This window comes from Leiobunum rupestre, chromosome 2 (assembly GCF_980474605.1).
Source record: "Leiobunum rupestre chromosome 2, qqLeiRupe1.1.hap1, whole genome shotgun sequence".
NCBI classification, from domain to species: Eukaryota; Metazoa; Arthropoda; class Arachnida; order Opiliones; family Sclerosomatidae; genus Leiobunum; species Leiobunum rupestre.
In genome coordinates this window covers 88,624,198-88,639,042 of record NC_143385.1, presented here as the reverse complement: position 1 = coordinate 88,639,042, position 14,845 = coordinate 88,624,198, and the positions used below count along the sequence as shown (strand labels likewise).

Sequence of the window (14,845 nt, the reverse complement as noted above, 5' to 3'; positions counted from 1 at the left end):
TTTTAAAAACTAAGGTTTGATATGTTTTATTTAAATATATTAAGGAAATAATGCAGTCATAATTAATTATGAAATTTTAAAATAACGTTTATTGGAATTGAAATATAAAGATGACAAACACTTCGAAAGATATTACCTTGGCTGCGGTTAATGTAAGTAAACGAGCGACACATTATAAATTCAATGACAGTGCTGAAAATATAAAATCAATTATTAAAATAATTTAGTTTTCATTCGAACATAATGAGAGTTCTACACGTTCGAATTAATAATAATATTTCTGATTTGAGAATATTTAAAAGACCATTTCAAATCCTAGAATTCAGACTTTCACATAATACATCAGGAAAATGTCTCTGTTGGAGTATCTGGAATGGATTTTAAGATATTTACGGAGTTATCATCGAGGATTGGTTTCAAGTAAGAATCTGGTGAACCCACATTTCAAAGGGCGTAGCTTACTTTGCTGTATTAGACTGAGCTATGGTTAAATAATAATAATAATAATTGAAATTGTTTCCATGAAAGTGATAAACAGATGCATACTTAAGAGTTATTACGCTACATGTGGTCTTGATTAATCACCATATTTTATATTCATAGCTACTCTATTGTACAACCACTTGATGAAATACGAGGTGACTGCTGGCAAGATTCCAATTGTTCGGGCATAGTTGGAATGGTTTCGCGAAATGTGAGTAGTTTAAATATTTCTTATTTCAGATATCTGCAATACACAGCCAAGTAAACACGAGTATAATATTATCAACATATTTTTTGCTAAGAGTTTTCTTAATTATCTCTAGTAAAATACATAGTTGACATATATGTATGCAATGTTATGTTATTATCTAGGTTAATACTCAAGGCACCACCTAAAGCTGAAATCATCTAGCGACTGTTAATGCCGTTAAACAGGTGTCCGATTACAATTCGTAACAGGATGGTGGCAAGTCCTTCATGCCACAATACAATTACTTGTTTCTGGGGTAGGGAACGTTTTTCATGTGCCTCCGTGGCTACGCAAGTGCTTTGCTAATCGAATGTTAAATACTTTTTTAAACAGTTTTCTAAAACATCTTGCTTGCAATATCAAATAAGTTAGAAATATAATTATATATTGATAATCGTCCTGTAGGTTGTATCGAAAAAAATCAAGTTAAAAACCTCTGTTTTCAAAATTATAGCTCTTAATATAGTAAAAACATGTATTTTTTTATAGAAATTGACTGGCACCCCGTCTCTAAAATAAAAAATAGATCGCGCACTTATCGTTAACAATACAATAAAACTAATATAAATATATAGAATCTCCTATTAACGGAATATATTTTCCGCCTACTCGAAGAGACAACCTGTGAACCTTGGTGGAAAGAAGCTGTATTCTGGCAGAGTTGGGCAAAACTCGGAGTGAATTTACGTGAGTAAATTTCCCTCCTCACTTTTCTCACTACCCTCCCTAATAAAAAACTCCACTCATAAGAATGGAGTTTTCACTTTTTCGTCACTCGGCGAGTGAGCTCGCGTGAAAAGAGTGAAAGTAGTCAAGGTCATCTCTCACTCGCATCGATTTTCAAGACTTTAAAAAGAAGGCGGGAAATTTGAATTTAAATTTAATTTAATTACTTTACTGGACCCTAAAACGTTTTATTCGCCTGTTCTCGGGGTAAGATTTACCCTGTCCCGAATTTTGTTCGCTTGTTCCAGAGCTCAAACGTTACACTTTTTACTCCTCCTCGAAAGGAGGTGTAGAGGGAGTAATCTAGCTTATATAGAAAATTCGTCTGCTTAAATTTCGTTTCACGAAAGCATAACGGGTTTGAACATCTTCACATGTGGCAAGCTTTTAATAACGAATATCCAATTGTTAAATGCTATTTAATGACTTTAAAGTTGCTTGATGACTTAGACCTAAGGTGGTGTCTTGGGTATTAGCCTAGCTGATTATTATTATTAAATCAATAAGAAAAATGAGTCCTATATTGATGATCTCACCACCGGTCGCCATCTTAAAAACAAAACAAATATATAACCTTTACCCTCTAACTACTCCCTTCTTACTCCAACTCGTTTTTTTCGTCAAGATAGAATTGGAGTAAAATCGAGGGGCTGATCACTCCGCGTAATCGGTGTACCTTTGACTGTACTAATGGGATTACGCGTAATCTTTGAAGTCCCTGCCTTTAGCAGTGGTAATCTAAGCTGTGTACGAATTTCATTGGACGAGCGTCACGAGCCTTTACGCTGAACGTTTTACGGACGGGGGGGGGGGAGACAATTGCGGAATTTCCCCTTCCGACGGCAGCAGGCGCTAAAGCATCTTGCCAATGAAAAATGTACACAAGAAAATCCACGACTTTGGACGAGTTGCGTTCTCCTTGTGTGGGGTGTTGTGTTTGTTGCTCCTAGCTTACATGGAGATAAGGGGGAAAGATTACGTTAGGGGCGTGGATTTCCTTCCGGGAATCACGAGGCAGGCTGCTACCCACATTCATTCGTAGCCTGCTCGTCGGTGTGGCTTGTGTTTGTTGCTCCTAGCTTACATGGAGAGAAGGGGAAAGATTACGTTAGGGGCGTGGATTTCCTTCCGGGAATCACGAGGCAGGCTGCTACCCACATTCATTCGTAGCCTGCTCGTCGGTGTGGCTTGTGTTTGTTGCTCCTAGCTTACATGGAGAGAAGGGGAAAGATTACGTTAGGGGCGTGGATTTCCTTCCGGGAATCACGAGGCAGGCTGCTACCCACATTCATTCGTAGCCTGCTCGTCGGTGTGGCTTGTGTTTGTTGCTCCTAGCTTACATGGAGAGAAGGGGAAAGATTACGTTAGGGGCGTGGATTTCCTTCCGGGAATCACGAGGCAGGCTGCTACCCACATTCATTCGTAGCCTGCTCGTCGGTGTGGCTTGTGTTTGTTGCTCCTAGCTTACATGGAGAGAAGGGGAAAGATTACGTTAGGGGCGTGGATTTCCTTCCGGGAATCACGAGGCAGGCTGCTACCCACATTCATTCGTAGCCTGCTCGTCGGTGTGGCTTGTGTTTGTTGCTCCTAGCTTACATGGAGAGAAGGGGAAAGATTACGTTAGGGGCGTGGATTTCCTTCCGGGAATCACGAGGCAGGCTGCTACCCACATTCATTCGTAGCCTGCTCGTCGGTGTGGCTTGTGTTTGTTGCTCCTAGCTTACATGGAGAGAAGGGGAAAGATTACGTTAGGGGCGTGGATTTCCTTCCGGGAATCACGAGGCAGGCTGCTACCCACATTCATTCGTAGCCTGCTCGTCGGTGTGGCTTGTGTTTGTTGCTCCTAGCTTACATGGAGAGAAGGGGAAAGATTACGTTAGGGGCGTGGATTTCCTTCCGGGAATCACGAGGCAGGCTGCTACCCACATTCATTCGTAGCCTGCTCGTCGGTGTGGCTTGTGTTTGTTGCTCCTAGCTTACATGGAGAGAAGGGGAAAGATTACGTTAGGGGCGTGGATTTCCTTCCGGGAATCACGAGGCAGGCTGCTACCCACATTCATTCGTAGCCTGCTCGTCGGTGTGGCTTGTGTTTGTTGCTCCTAGCTTACATGGAGAGAAGGGGAAAGATTACGTTAGGGGCGTGGATTTCCTTCCGGGAATCACGAGGCAGGCTGCTACCCACATTCATTCGTAGCCTGCTCGTCGGTGTGGCTTGTGTTTGTTGCTCCTAGCTTAAATGGAGAGAAGGGGAAAGATTACGTTAGGGGCGTGGATTTCCTTCCGGGAATCACGAGGCAGGCTGCTACCCACATTCATTCGTAGCCTGCTCGTCGGTGTGGCTTGTGTTTGTTGCTCCTAGCTTACATGGAGAGAAGGGGAAAGATTACGTTAGGGGCGTGGATTTCCTTCCGGGAATCACGAGGCAGGCTGCTACCCACATTCATTCGTATCCTGCTCGTCGGTGTGGCTTGTGTTTGTTGCTCCTAGCTTACATGGAGAGAAGGGGAAAGATTACGTTAGGGCTGTGGATTTCCTTCCGGGAATCACGAGGCAGGCTGCTACCCACATTCATTTTAAGCCTGCTCGTCGGTGTGGCTTGTGTTCGTTGGTCCTAGCTTACATGGAGAGAAGGGGAAAGATTACGTTAGGGGCGTGGATTTCCTTCCGGGAATCACGAGGCAGGCTGCTACCCACATTCATTCGTAGCCTGCTCGTCGGTGTGGCTTGTGTTCGTTACCATAGCAACGCGAATTGGTGTGCCAAGACATTAAGACGCCCATAGCGATCGCGTGATTATTTCGCAGAATCGTGTGGCGTTTTTTGCCTCGTGATCTGTGACGTGAAATTAATGTCATGGAGGCCGTTTCAAGGCGGGGCTAAGCTACGATGTATGCCTATGACGCTACAAGCAGGCTACGAATGGGATTGAAAAATCGATGCATCAAATTTTTGCAGCCGTGAAAAGAAATTACCACAGTAAATATACATATATTTACAGCTGGTGTGTAATATCATATGTAACATAATTACTCGTAAGTGTGCGTCTGTGTAACATCTCTGTATTAAAAATTTAAATGAGACCTTGTTTCCCAGCCACCAAAGCAAATACGGACTAACGTCGCGTAAAACTGGTTTTAACATTATTCCACGGTTTTAACTTCCCTCCCCGCCAGAACTAGTTTTGACATGGTTTTGAGGACGATAAAACCGTCATCGTCTGGGAAGTGACGTGATATCCTTGCAACAAGGTCTAATTGAGAAAAAGTTCTTTCTGGCACACTTATGAGTAATTATGTTACATGGTAATATTTATAGAATTTTCTCCGCTGAATTTTAAATGATGTGCTTAAAGTTTAGGAAATTCTATAATTAAATTTTTTACGCAATGTATAGCTTAACAAAATTTAATTATAGGATTTTATCGGGGCATCTCAGAATTATAGAAAAATATACCAATTTTTTGATTCCCTTTCAAATATGGACGTTACTAGAAAATTATGGAAACCTTAAGAAACTTGATTGTTTATTGTAAATTAGATGACATGGAAAAATTGTAATATTAATGGGTCTGCTTATCTGTAATTCAGGAAGTGGACGTGGGCATGTCGACGATCTCCATAACCAGTAAGCGATCGAGGAACGTGGAATTTTCTTTGCCCTATCGCAACGACGAAGCCATCTTCGTCACCAAACGCGCCCAGATGGAATTCATCAGTGACGCGTGGTTCTTAGCAAAGCCTTTTAGCTCTAAGGTGATGTATTTAAGTTTAAATCAAGCATCAAATTGACCGTAATCCAGGTCATCTACAATTAAAGCAACTGTCGGCTCTATCATTGCCACCTGTATTATTAAAAGGCCCCTGTTATTAGAGATGGCCATGAATCTTTCCGAATCTTCGAAAAAAAATTACTTGCGTGGAGCCCTCTATTAATAGGAACGGAAGCTAAAATTCAAAATAGCGAAACAATAACGTCGTCAGAGAGCCACTATAGAGTATTATATATAGACCACTTTACTCTACTTAGTAAACTCTAACCTAAATTATATATCCCATGCAGCGTTGCCAGATCAAAAATCTGAAATTATCGTATCTAGGCCAAAAAATTATCGATTTTCCTGGAAAATTATCGTATATTTCTTTTTGGCGATAAATTTTAATTCATACATAAATGCGTTGAATTTAGATGATTTTTTAAAGCACTACAGGAATTTTAATTCAGGGAAATAAACAAAATGTCTATTATCATTATTAACTGAACTTAATATGTTTAAAAATGTTTTAAAAAATGCGGTAATAGCTAGGAGTAATAAACTCACACTCTGGACTACGCGTACAGAAAATGAATATCATTCATTTTAAATAGAAAAGTTATATAAATTTATAATAAAATATAAATCGTTCGTAGGTTTTTAAAAAAATCTAAAGATTATCGTACATTATAGTACGTTGAGGCAGAATTATCGAAATAATGGTACGATATCGTACGCCATGAAAATTATAGTACGCCCTAAAAATTTTGATTAAATTATCGTACTGTGCGATAATTATCGTACGTCTGGCAACGCTGATCCCATGTAAAATATATTGTAAATAGTGCTCCGCATGGCTCCGGCTCCAGGTCCGGCTCCAGCTCCGACTTAAACCCTATCGGCTCCAGTCGGCTCCTGCTTTAGTTCCGGTGAAAGCCGGAGCCAGATCTGGAGCCACGGCTCCGGCTCCAAGTGTTTTAAGCCGGCTCCAATACTTTTATGGTAATTTCTTATGTCTAAGCTTTGGGAGCGTCCATAAATTACGTGAGGCATTTAGGGGAGGGAGGGGATCGAGCTGAATCTCACCCAATCACACGTGGAGGAGAGGGGGGCTTTCGGCAAATATCACGTAATTTTTTCTGCAAGAAACAGTGTAAAATTGCGATAAAACTGGGTTAAATTAAGTAATTCAACCCTTGCACACCTTCATCAGCATGCCCTATGACCTCTATTGCCCAAGTGTACGTGGTGATCAGAAAAAGAGATGCTGCAATACATGCGGTATTTTTGAAATAAAAAACTTCTATATGCGGTATCTACTTTTCATCCCTCACAAGAGCTGCAGAGCACCACCTGCACCAGCGCGCAAAGTGTGACCTTCACGGATTGTCACACGCCGAGTTACTGAGCTTCTGTGTGCAAGCGACAACGGTTTAAAGTGGCTAAATCAGAGCGAGGTTGAAGGAGTAGATGATTTTACTGGAAATCACATGGACATGTTGGGTCCAGTAGCCACTCTTGAGACCACACATGAGTCCCCGTGGACTGAATTAGAATGAATATTCTTTTACGAATTTTAATAGTTCCTTAATACTTAAAATTTAAGTATTTTATTGTTCGATTTACTCACTGTGATTCTAGATTACGTTCTGTCTATAATACTAGTCTTAACTAGTCTTAAATATAAATAATTAAGCAAATTATATATTTTTTTTAAAATAAATCCAACGCAATCAAACACAGATTAACGTATTTGCACTAAAAATACGCTTATTGAAAAATCGCAGGTGATATTAGGAGGGAGGGAGGGGGGCGAGCCAAATCTCACGACATCTCACCAAGGGGGAGGGGTCGGAAAATCACCAAAATCGCCTCCCGTAATTAATGGACTCTCCCATTTTGTTATGAATTTACGAGTCCTAGCAGTAGCAGACTCCACTGATAATTTGGTTAATACTAATTATTTAAGTCCTAGCAGTAGCAGTGGTACACTCCACTGGTAATTTGGTTTTCTATCTTGTGTAAAAATAAAATAAAATAAAATATTATTATTAGTATTGATGAATGATGATGCTGTGAAGTTTATTTAACGCTTTTATTAGCTTTTGAAACACAATAGTGTATTCTTTCACAGAAATATTAGTGTTATCTTAATATTTACAAGCGCTTAAAAATAATTAGTGCAATCGGAGCCGGCTCCTGGCTCCGGCTCCGGCTCCGGCTCTAGGATTTTGCCTCCGGCTCCGGCTTTTTAGGGGAGCCGAGTTTTGGCTCCGGCTCCAACCTTGGATTCGGATCTGCGGAGCACTAATTGTAAACAATTACTATAATTGAAGTTATTGACCAATTTGCAAACGAGCCAATCAACGCGAAGCATACTTTTATGTCCCACCTTTTGAGTCAAAATGTAGAAATGTTGAAAAAAGAGCTACTTCCCCTAGAGCCAACCAGGGCCGTCTTAAGGCATAGGCTATATGGGCTACAGCCCAGGGCCCCCAGCCAGTTTGGCGGGCCCCGGCAAGGCCAGCCATATAGCCTCTAGTCTAGGGATAATGGTTTAGTTGGTTAAATATTATTTATGCTCATTTAATGTTATGCATCGTTTAGTTACGTCTGAAGTAATTTGACTCATCGCCACATCGCGTACATACGGTACGAACAATTTCTAAAGCGTAACAGCTGGTCACTGTCAGTAAAAATCTTATTTTCAGTAGCCCTATGTTATTCTTTCGAAATTAAAAGTTTTAGTTAAATTTAGACCGTTGTGGATCGCAAAGGTCTTGAGAAATAATTTAGCCCCGGGCCCCCAAAAGGTCTTAAGACGGATCTGGAGCCAACACTTGCTTTAAATCAAGCATCGCATTGACCGTAATTTGAGGTCATCTACAATTAAGTTCTAAATTTAAAAGATCAATATTTACCAAACAATAAAGCAACAATTTGATTTTTAGAAAATTTTACGTAATCATGCTTTGAAATCGAAAAACCATTTCATGGTCTAGCTATCAAATATAAAAATATAAGCTTGACAGAATGAAAGAGAATACACAAATTTAAAATTTGTTTCAAGTGAGCTTTAATAGGCCCCTCAATAATCAGTGGCGTGGACAAGGTGGGGTTTCCGTGTCCAAAAACCCCCTTGGTTTGACTACACTAAATTTCCACCCCCTTCTTGACCCTTTTTAACATTCACATAGTTCGACCCCCCCCCCTTAACGAATTTCTGGCTACGCCACTGATGCAATAAGTGTTTCCTTTTAATCAGATAACTTATCTTTATAATTATTTATTCTTATCAATAACACGACCCTCTGTTTCTTGTGAAAGGTTTCCATTATTTCAAAAAGCACCAAATAAACAGTAACTTGTAGGTCGCGGCTGTCGGATTTATTACTTCTAGGCGATGTTATAATTACACGTACACAATGAATTTATCCCTATTATTGGGTTTGCCCCATTCGGTCCTCAGCTCACCACTGCCATAAGATTTGATTATACAGGAATTACAAAGTGTATACATTTATTCGACCCTGTGTCTTGTGCGATAATAAGAAAAAATTAAAAACAATTAAGATAAACCATCCAATTGGAAAGTACCGCATACCCCATTGAAAGTAACATTGAAATTGTCAGACATGGGCAAAATCGTTAGTGTTATTTAGAAATTCAGTCTCACTCAAGAGCTTAAGAAAAATCTTCACTCTTTTCCTCTCTCGCCGAGGGCACTCTTCCCCCAAGAGTGCGATTAGTCAAGGTCACCAATTTATCTCTTATTCTTGGCGGGAAACTTAAAATTTACTCCGGGAAATTTGAATTGGATCCAAAATGTATATTTTAGCCTCCTTTGCCGTTAATAGATGGCGCCACGCTCCCCAGTAAAGTGGGGTTTTTTGTTAGGGAGTGGAGTGAGAAAAGTTTTGGGAGTAAATCACTCGCTCAAATGCACCCCGAGCTTTGCCCAACTCTGGAAATTGTAAAGAAAATGTACTAGTGCCTCGAATAGGAGCTATATATGAACTTATTTTTATGTATTTCAGGCATGGACGTTTCTATTGTTTGTCCTAATACTGAGCGTCATAATTTTAAGAAATGTTGATAAAATGAGAGACAAACAGGGCCGAAATGTCAATTCAATTTGGAGAGCATTGACAATTGTGCTTCGTCAGAGTTTAGGTAAGCTATAGACAATTAGCAACAAAATGTCTAGTGATTCTTCATTGCCGCCGTTTATTGCGCAAACTAAAGCCCTATTCACGTGAGCCCACATTTTTGCCCAACTTTGCTGTTGAGCACAGTTTTTGCCTTTTGTGCGTTTTTGTTCCCACGCTTGACCAAAATTTCGCACGTTGGCCGGCGAAGGATTTTACTTGTAGTTCTTGAAAAAATACGTCTTCTACTACAAAATAAATCAATTTCTATTAATAAAGGTATTTTCCACCACCCTCCTACGCAATGTGACTCGGCCACTGAATTAATGGCTTCAAAAGTCGCTTGTGACTTAGGCTTAAGGTGGTGCCTTGGGTATTAGCCTAGCTGATTATTATTATTATAATATTATCATTTAGTTTTGCGTAATCCAAAGGATGTGTACGAAAAGTATTTTATTTCAATATTTGGTACGGAGAATCGGTCAGAAAAATCGAACGTTCTTCAAAACCTAGCCAACAAAAGTGTTTGTATGATATTTCTCAATTCACACGGAACAACTCGATGTAGGACTCGAGTTGATCAACAAAGTTTTACCAAAATATTGGTTAGTGTGAATAGACCTTTAAAAATTGTACGTTTTGGCCTTAAGGAGCGCTGTTAATCGTGGTTTTAGGGTGAAGACTCTTAGGTGCCTCTATTCCTTGTACGTAATACGAATTTCGGGCACGAGTTACAAACAAGCGAGGCCTAAGTTTCCAATTCTCATGATAGTTATTTCTAATCATTAGATTTTAGTATCTTTTCGAGGTAAGGATTGAGATCAGCATTTTCAAGGTTGAGATTGCTATTTATTAAATATCACCCCTTTAAGCCCAACTGGTGTAAGGGAAAACGCATATCGTAATATATCCGAGTGCATACTTAGCTGAGTGTGAAATGGGTATTTAAAATATATTTACTACCCCCCAATTTTAAAACGCTTTATAACCTCTGTTTTGGGATTTGTTGGGTTTTTGGTATTTGTATATTGAAGATAATAGTTTAAGCACCACTGCACCAGAGTTGGACATAAGGCACTACTCACGGCATTTGACTACTAAAATAAATGCTCTGATTACTAAAATTAATCGAAATCCGAGGCTCACTAATCAATTTGACTAGTGAAAAATTTACTTAAATAGTCATAAATAATGGCGAATAAGGCGTAGCATAAATTCATAATTCATCATTCCGATTTTTTTTAAATCACATCATGTAACTCAAGTGATAATGAACTATTATTTTAATTCTGACGGGTGAAGCAAAATGTTGGCTGTACTTCTGATTTTTATACCCCCATTGTAGTGCCTACTTAAATAAATTAAGATAGGAGGCTCACTAGACTACTAAAAAAAATATCCTATTGTCCAACCCTGTTAAGCACCCCTTCGAAAACGTATACGGGGAACTTGTAGGAGTGTAGTTTTGTACCCAATAGAGCTACGCCAAAATTACCACCAGTTTTCCGTTTTCTGGCGCTGGCTTAACAATTTCATTAAACTAATTGCGGTTTTCAGATACTCACTTTAGTCGTTATAAATCACCCATAATTTTCATTCCAACGGTTCTGCTGCTCTTTTTCGGATGCGCTTCTAAAATATACGAATGTATGTTGTCATCGAGCACCAGCTTGGTACTGACCGAGAGCATAAACACAATTGAAGACATGGTCAACGCTATCATTTCGAGAAAATACATTATTAGTTCAGTTAGTTTCAGCCCACTTTTTCATCTAATTAAGGTAAGATATTTTGTATAAATATGAAAATGTACAAATGTATACAAGAGAACCTTAAAGGGAAACCCTGCCAATGTAGCCATTTCCCTGTCGTTTGGTTTTTTATATACTCTCGAATTGGTTCAGAGCAATTTTTTTATAATTTATTTTGGAAATTTTTAAATTTAACAAACCAACTAAAAATCTTATACATAAATATATTTTTATAAGAATGGCGTAAGGATGAGATTGGTCTAATTTATTGTAATACCTTCAGTATTTGTGAAATCGTATAATTATTTGTGCAACTCAAGGAATTTGTATTATATTTTATTAATATACACTGTTTTTCAAAGGAATCTAAAAGTGAGAGTTTGAAAATATTTGCTTCGACGATGACTGGCAATGTTTCGGCTCCCGATTCTTATGATGAAGGAATTCGAATGGTTTTAGGAAAAAGATTCGCTCTAGTTGGCCCGAAAAAAATCATTCTCAGAACAATGCTTAAAATGAATGTTTCACTGAATAAAATACGATTCGGTCGTGACTTACTGTTTGTTGATAAAAACGCCATCGCCTTTCGGAAATGTTTTTCTCTCAAAGAAGAATTTAATGTTGGGTACGATTTCAACCATAGATAAAATAACTTCTTATATAGATAGGAAACTTCATGTTTCGCAATACTCGAAGTCCGTACTAGAACCTTGGTGTAACGCAATCCCAATTGCAAAGGCTTAAGCGAGCTATATGTATTAAAAGTACTTTTTCTTGAACTGAGAGCAAATTAAAAAAAAATAGCACTAAAGAAGTAGCATTCATTAAAGATTTCAAGTTTGTTTTAAATGCTATTTCTGGTATATTTGAAGACATTTACCTTGAAAAATACGTGTATTCCCAAAACTCCGACCTCAAATTTCTCAATACGTTCTACGCTCTTGAAAACACAGCCAACTGGCGCAGTCACTAGATGTCAGGGCAATCTCGTGAGAGTCAGTTGGCCCCATTGAAGTTTCCTATCTATATACGAAGTTATTTTATCTATGATTTCAACTAAGCCAAATTATAGCCAAATGGCTTTAATAGACACTTCGACAAAACCGATCCAGCAATTCGCAGCATAGTCTTTATATGGTCCTTGCCATTACGACTTAATGAGGCACTAGAAATAAGAGCTGGTTTTCAACTTTGGAAGGTTGGCTCGCGTGACATGACACCTGTTTAAAGGCATTAAAAGTAGCTCGAAGACTTGGGGCTAAGGTGGTGCCTTGAGTATTAGCCTAGCTGATTATCATTAATGCCATAAGTTAATGATACCTCTAAGTACACAAATGGCTATGCTGCCTATGGCGGAAATGCTTGTCCAAATCGACCTATGTATCTCCGTACTGCGTATCAAAGTAGCCTTAACATACACTTGGCACTGCCGAAGCTTACGTTTCTTTAATCCTGTTTGGTGCAAGGCTAGCTTGAACTTATTTCGATATTCCCTTAGAAAATTCGTTCCCCCCGCAGAGGCAGAAAAACGTTTTTTTTGCTATTGGTTTATTTCTCTCATGTGACTGAAATTATAACGAATGAACTCTCTCCCTCTCCCTCTCCCCCTCCACCCCGCTAAGGCACCCCCACTAAGGTACGATTAGTAAAAGTAGCCCCTCCCAATATAGTTTCATTCTCGACCGCACAGCGGCGCTGGGTCAGAGATATTTTTCAAATCTTTCATTTTCGCGGGAATCGGAGGGACAAGATTTGACATCACATTTTCTGGACAAAGATTCCTCCTTGAAAGGGCTTATTTGTGTACTTAGAGGTATCATTAACTTATGTTAATGCTTAGTTACCACTATCACGCTCCAATTTACTTAGGAGCTAACAAGGTTTTTACGCGCGTAAACGGAGATTTCTCGAGTTTGGCTCGCCGTAGTGGTGGTTACGCAAAAAAAATGCATTTATACAGCTATACAGTTAATGTATAGCATGTGTCTTAAGTATGCATTTCAATTGATAAAATTCTTGGCTAGAGAGGCTAATCTGGTAACCGACTAACTAAAAATATTTTGTCCAGTGAACCGAACAAATCTAAAACGGACATGGTTTTATTGAAGTGTTTTTTTTTCTAAACGATCTCTAGAATTAGTTTACTTACAGACTTCTTGACCTGGCGGACTCTGGCCTTCTACAGAAATGGGAAGACGACAATATGAGAGCCACGAGCAGCAACTTTCCGCCAGACGAATCGTCCCAAAACCATATCACCTTCAAAGACCTTCAAAGCGTTTTTCTGGCACAGATATATTTATACGGGCTATCGCTTCACGTACTTCTGTTAGAAATTGGACTAAGCGCGTTTCATTCGATACTAAAACATTATATCTGTTAAATTTTCATAAAAAATATGAAATTGTTTGCTAGGCCTAAATTTTCTAGCTTTGATCCACGGTCTAATTGGTCGAATTATTTTACGGGGCGAAAACATAAAAGTCCCAATCTGCGGACCACGATTCAGTGTAACTCTCGTGAGTTTTACAAAGTTGGGTTTGAAATTTTCAACAGTTTCTGAAAATGTAGACGAAACGCTTGAAAGTTTTTTATGTAAACGCTAATTAACATTTTCATAGTAAACGTTTTACAAGACAATGATAAAAATTTCTTTCTATTTGTAGCTTTACTTTTGTCACGCTAAAATTAAATATATTTATCGATGAAAATCGTCTTTATTATCCGTATAGACTTTGTTTTGTGACAAAACGAAAGCGCCGCCATTTTGTACAAACCATGATTGAGAACACTGTTATCATGGTTACTTATAAGAAGGCATTATAAATAGAGAAGTAAGAATAGTATAATTTAATTAGGTTGTATATTTTTGTATACAGCTAAGGCAGAGGCATACCGACCCAAGTTCAGGGGGTACATTTTGAACTAGTTCCCAAACTGTCTGTCAATTAGCGTGGCGCCAAAAACACTCCTATCTTTGAAAAATGAAAGCTATTTATAATTTTTCTGTGTATATAGGGGCACCATTTTGAAATTTTTTAACCGGATGCCATATACCGTCAGTACACCTCTGGGCTAAGGAGACCTACGTTAAGTTAATATTTTTCAAAACGTAGGAATGTTATAAATGTAATAATAACACAGGTAAGATTGAGAAATCTTTACTTCACTACGTATAAATGGTTTATTTTAGAAACCTTAAATGTTACATGAGTAGTGGTACGAACTTATATGTAATCATAAGTAACCTTTAACTCCGAGTTAAAGTCCTATTCAGAAAGTTAATGTGGAGCTTATTCATGTCCAGGACCAGTACCCGGTTGTAGTTTATCACCAAGTTCTAATCCTAGCCCAGAAACCAGTCCCAGCCCAGGACCAACTCCACCAACACCTTCCTCTTGCCCTGATGAATGCCAGGGGATGATTATGGTTCCATGCCCTGCAAATTCAATGGGAATCATTCCAGAGATCAATTAATTGCCAAACCACTTTATTTGCTTTGTTTGAAGTCATCTGGGAAGGTTATTAAGTTGAATTAAATTTTTTAATGTTAATAATAATAATATATTAATATATTTTATTATATATCATAAAATAAATCACATAATTTGGGATTTTACAGTAATCTGCCTAGTTTTGGCATTAGTTCAACCAATAGGGAAGTGTGTAAAGCATTTCTTTTACGATTTGTTTTTGTTGTTTCATTGCAGTCCGAGTTTCGAGTCTTTTTGTTTGC

At 38.6% G+C, this 14,845-nt stretch overlaps 1 protein-coding gene across 1 annotated transcript; it reads left to right on the top strand.

Annotated features, from left to right (window-relative positions):
- The first annotated feature begins 110 nt into the window (after nt 1-110).
- On the top strand, nt 111-13,701 carry LOC149960286 (glutamate receptor U1-like). The gene is made up of 8 exons (XM_090167431.1): nt 111-152; nt 320-420; nt 604-694; nt 5,047-5,211; nt 9,248-9,383; nt 10,916-11,139; nt 11,472-11,734; nt 13,261-13,701. Exons 1-8 carry the CDS (start codon nt 111-113, stop codon nt 13,490-13,492), a joined length of 1,254 nt encoding a protein of 417 aa, XP_090023557.1. The 3' UTR covers nt 13,493-13,701.
- The last annotated feature ends 1,144 nt before the right edge of the window (nt 13,702-14,845 follow it).

What these genes read in the sequence shown, in the direction of transcription:
- LOC149960286 (XM_090167431.1), top strand. Translation starts at nt 111, where the DNA reads ATGACAAACACTTCGAAAGATATTACCTTGGCTGCGGTTAAT. An exon ending in TTACCTTGGCTGCGGTTAAT is followed by an intron (nt 153 to 319) that starts GTAAGTAAACGA and finishes TTCAAATCCTAG; the next exon opens with AATTCAGACTTTCACATAAT. An exon ending in CACTTTTTCATCTAATTAAG is followed by an intron (nt 11,140 to 11,471) that starts GTAAGATATTTT and finishes TGTTTTTCAAAG; the next exon opens with GAATCTAAAAGTGAGAGTTT.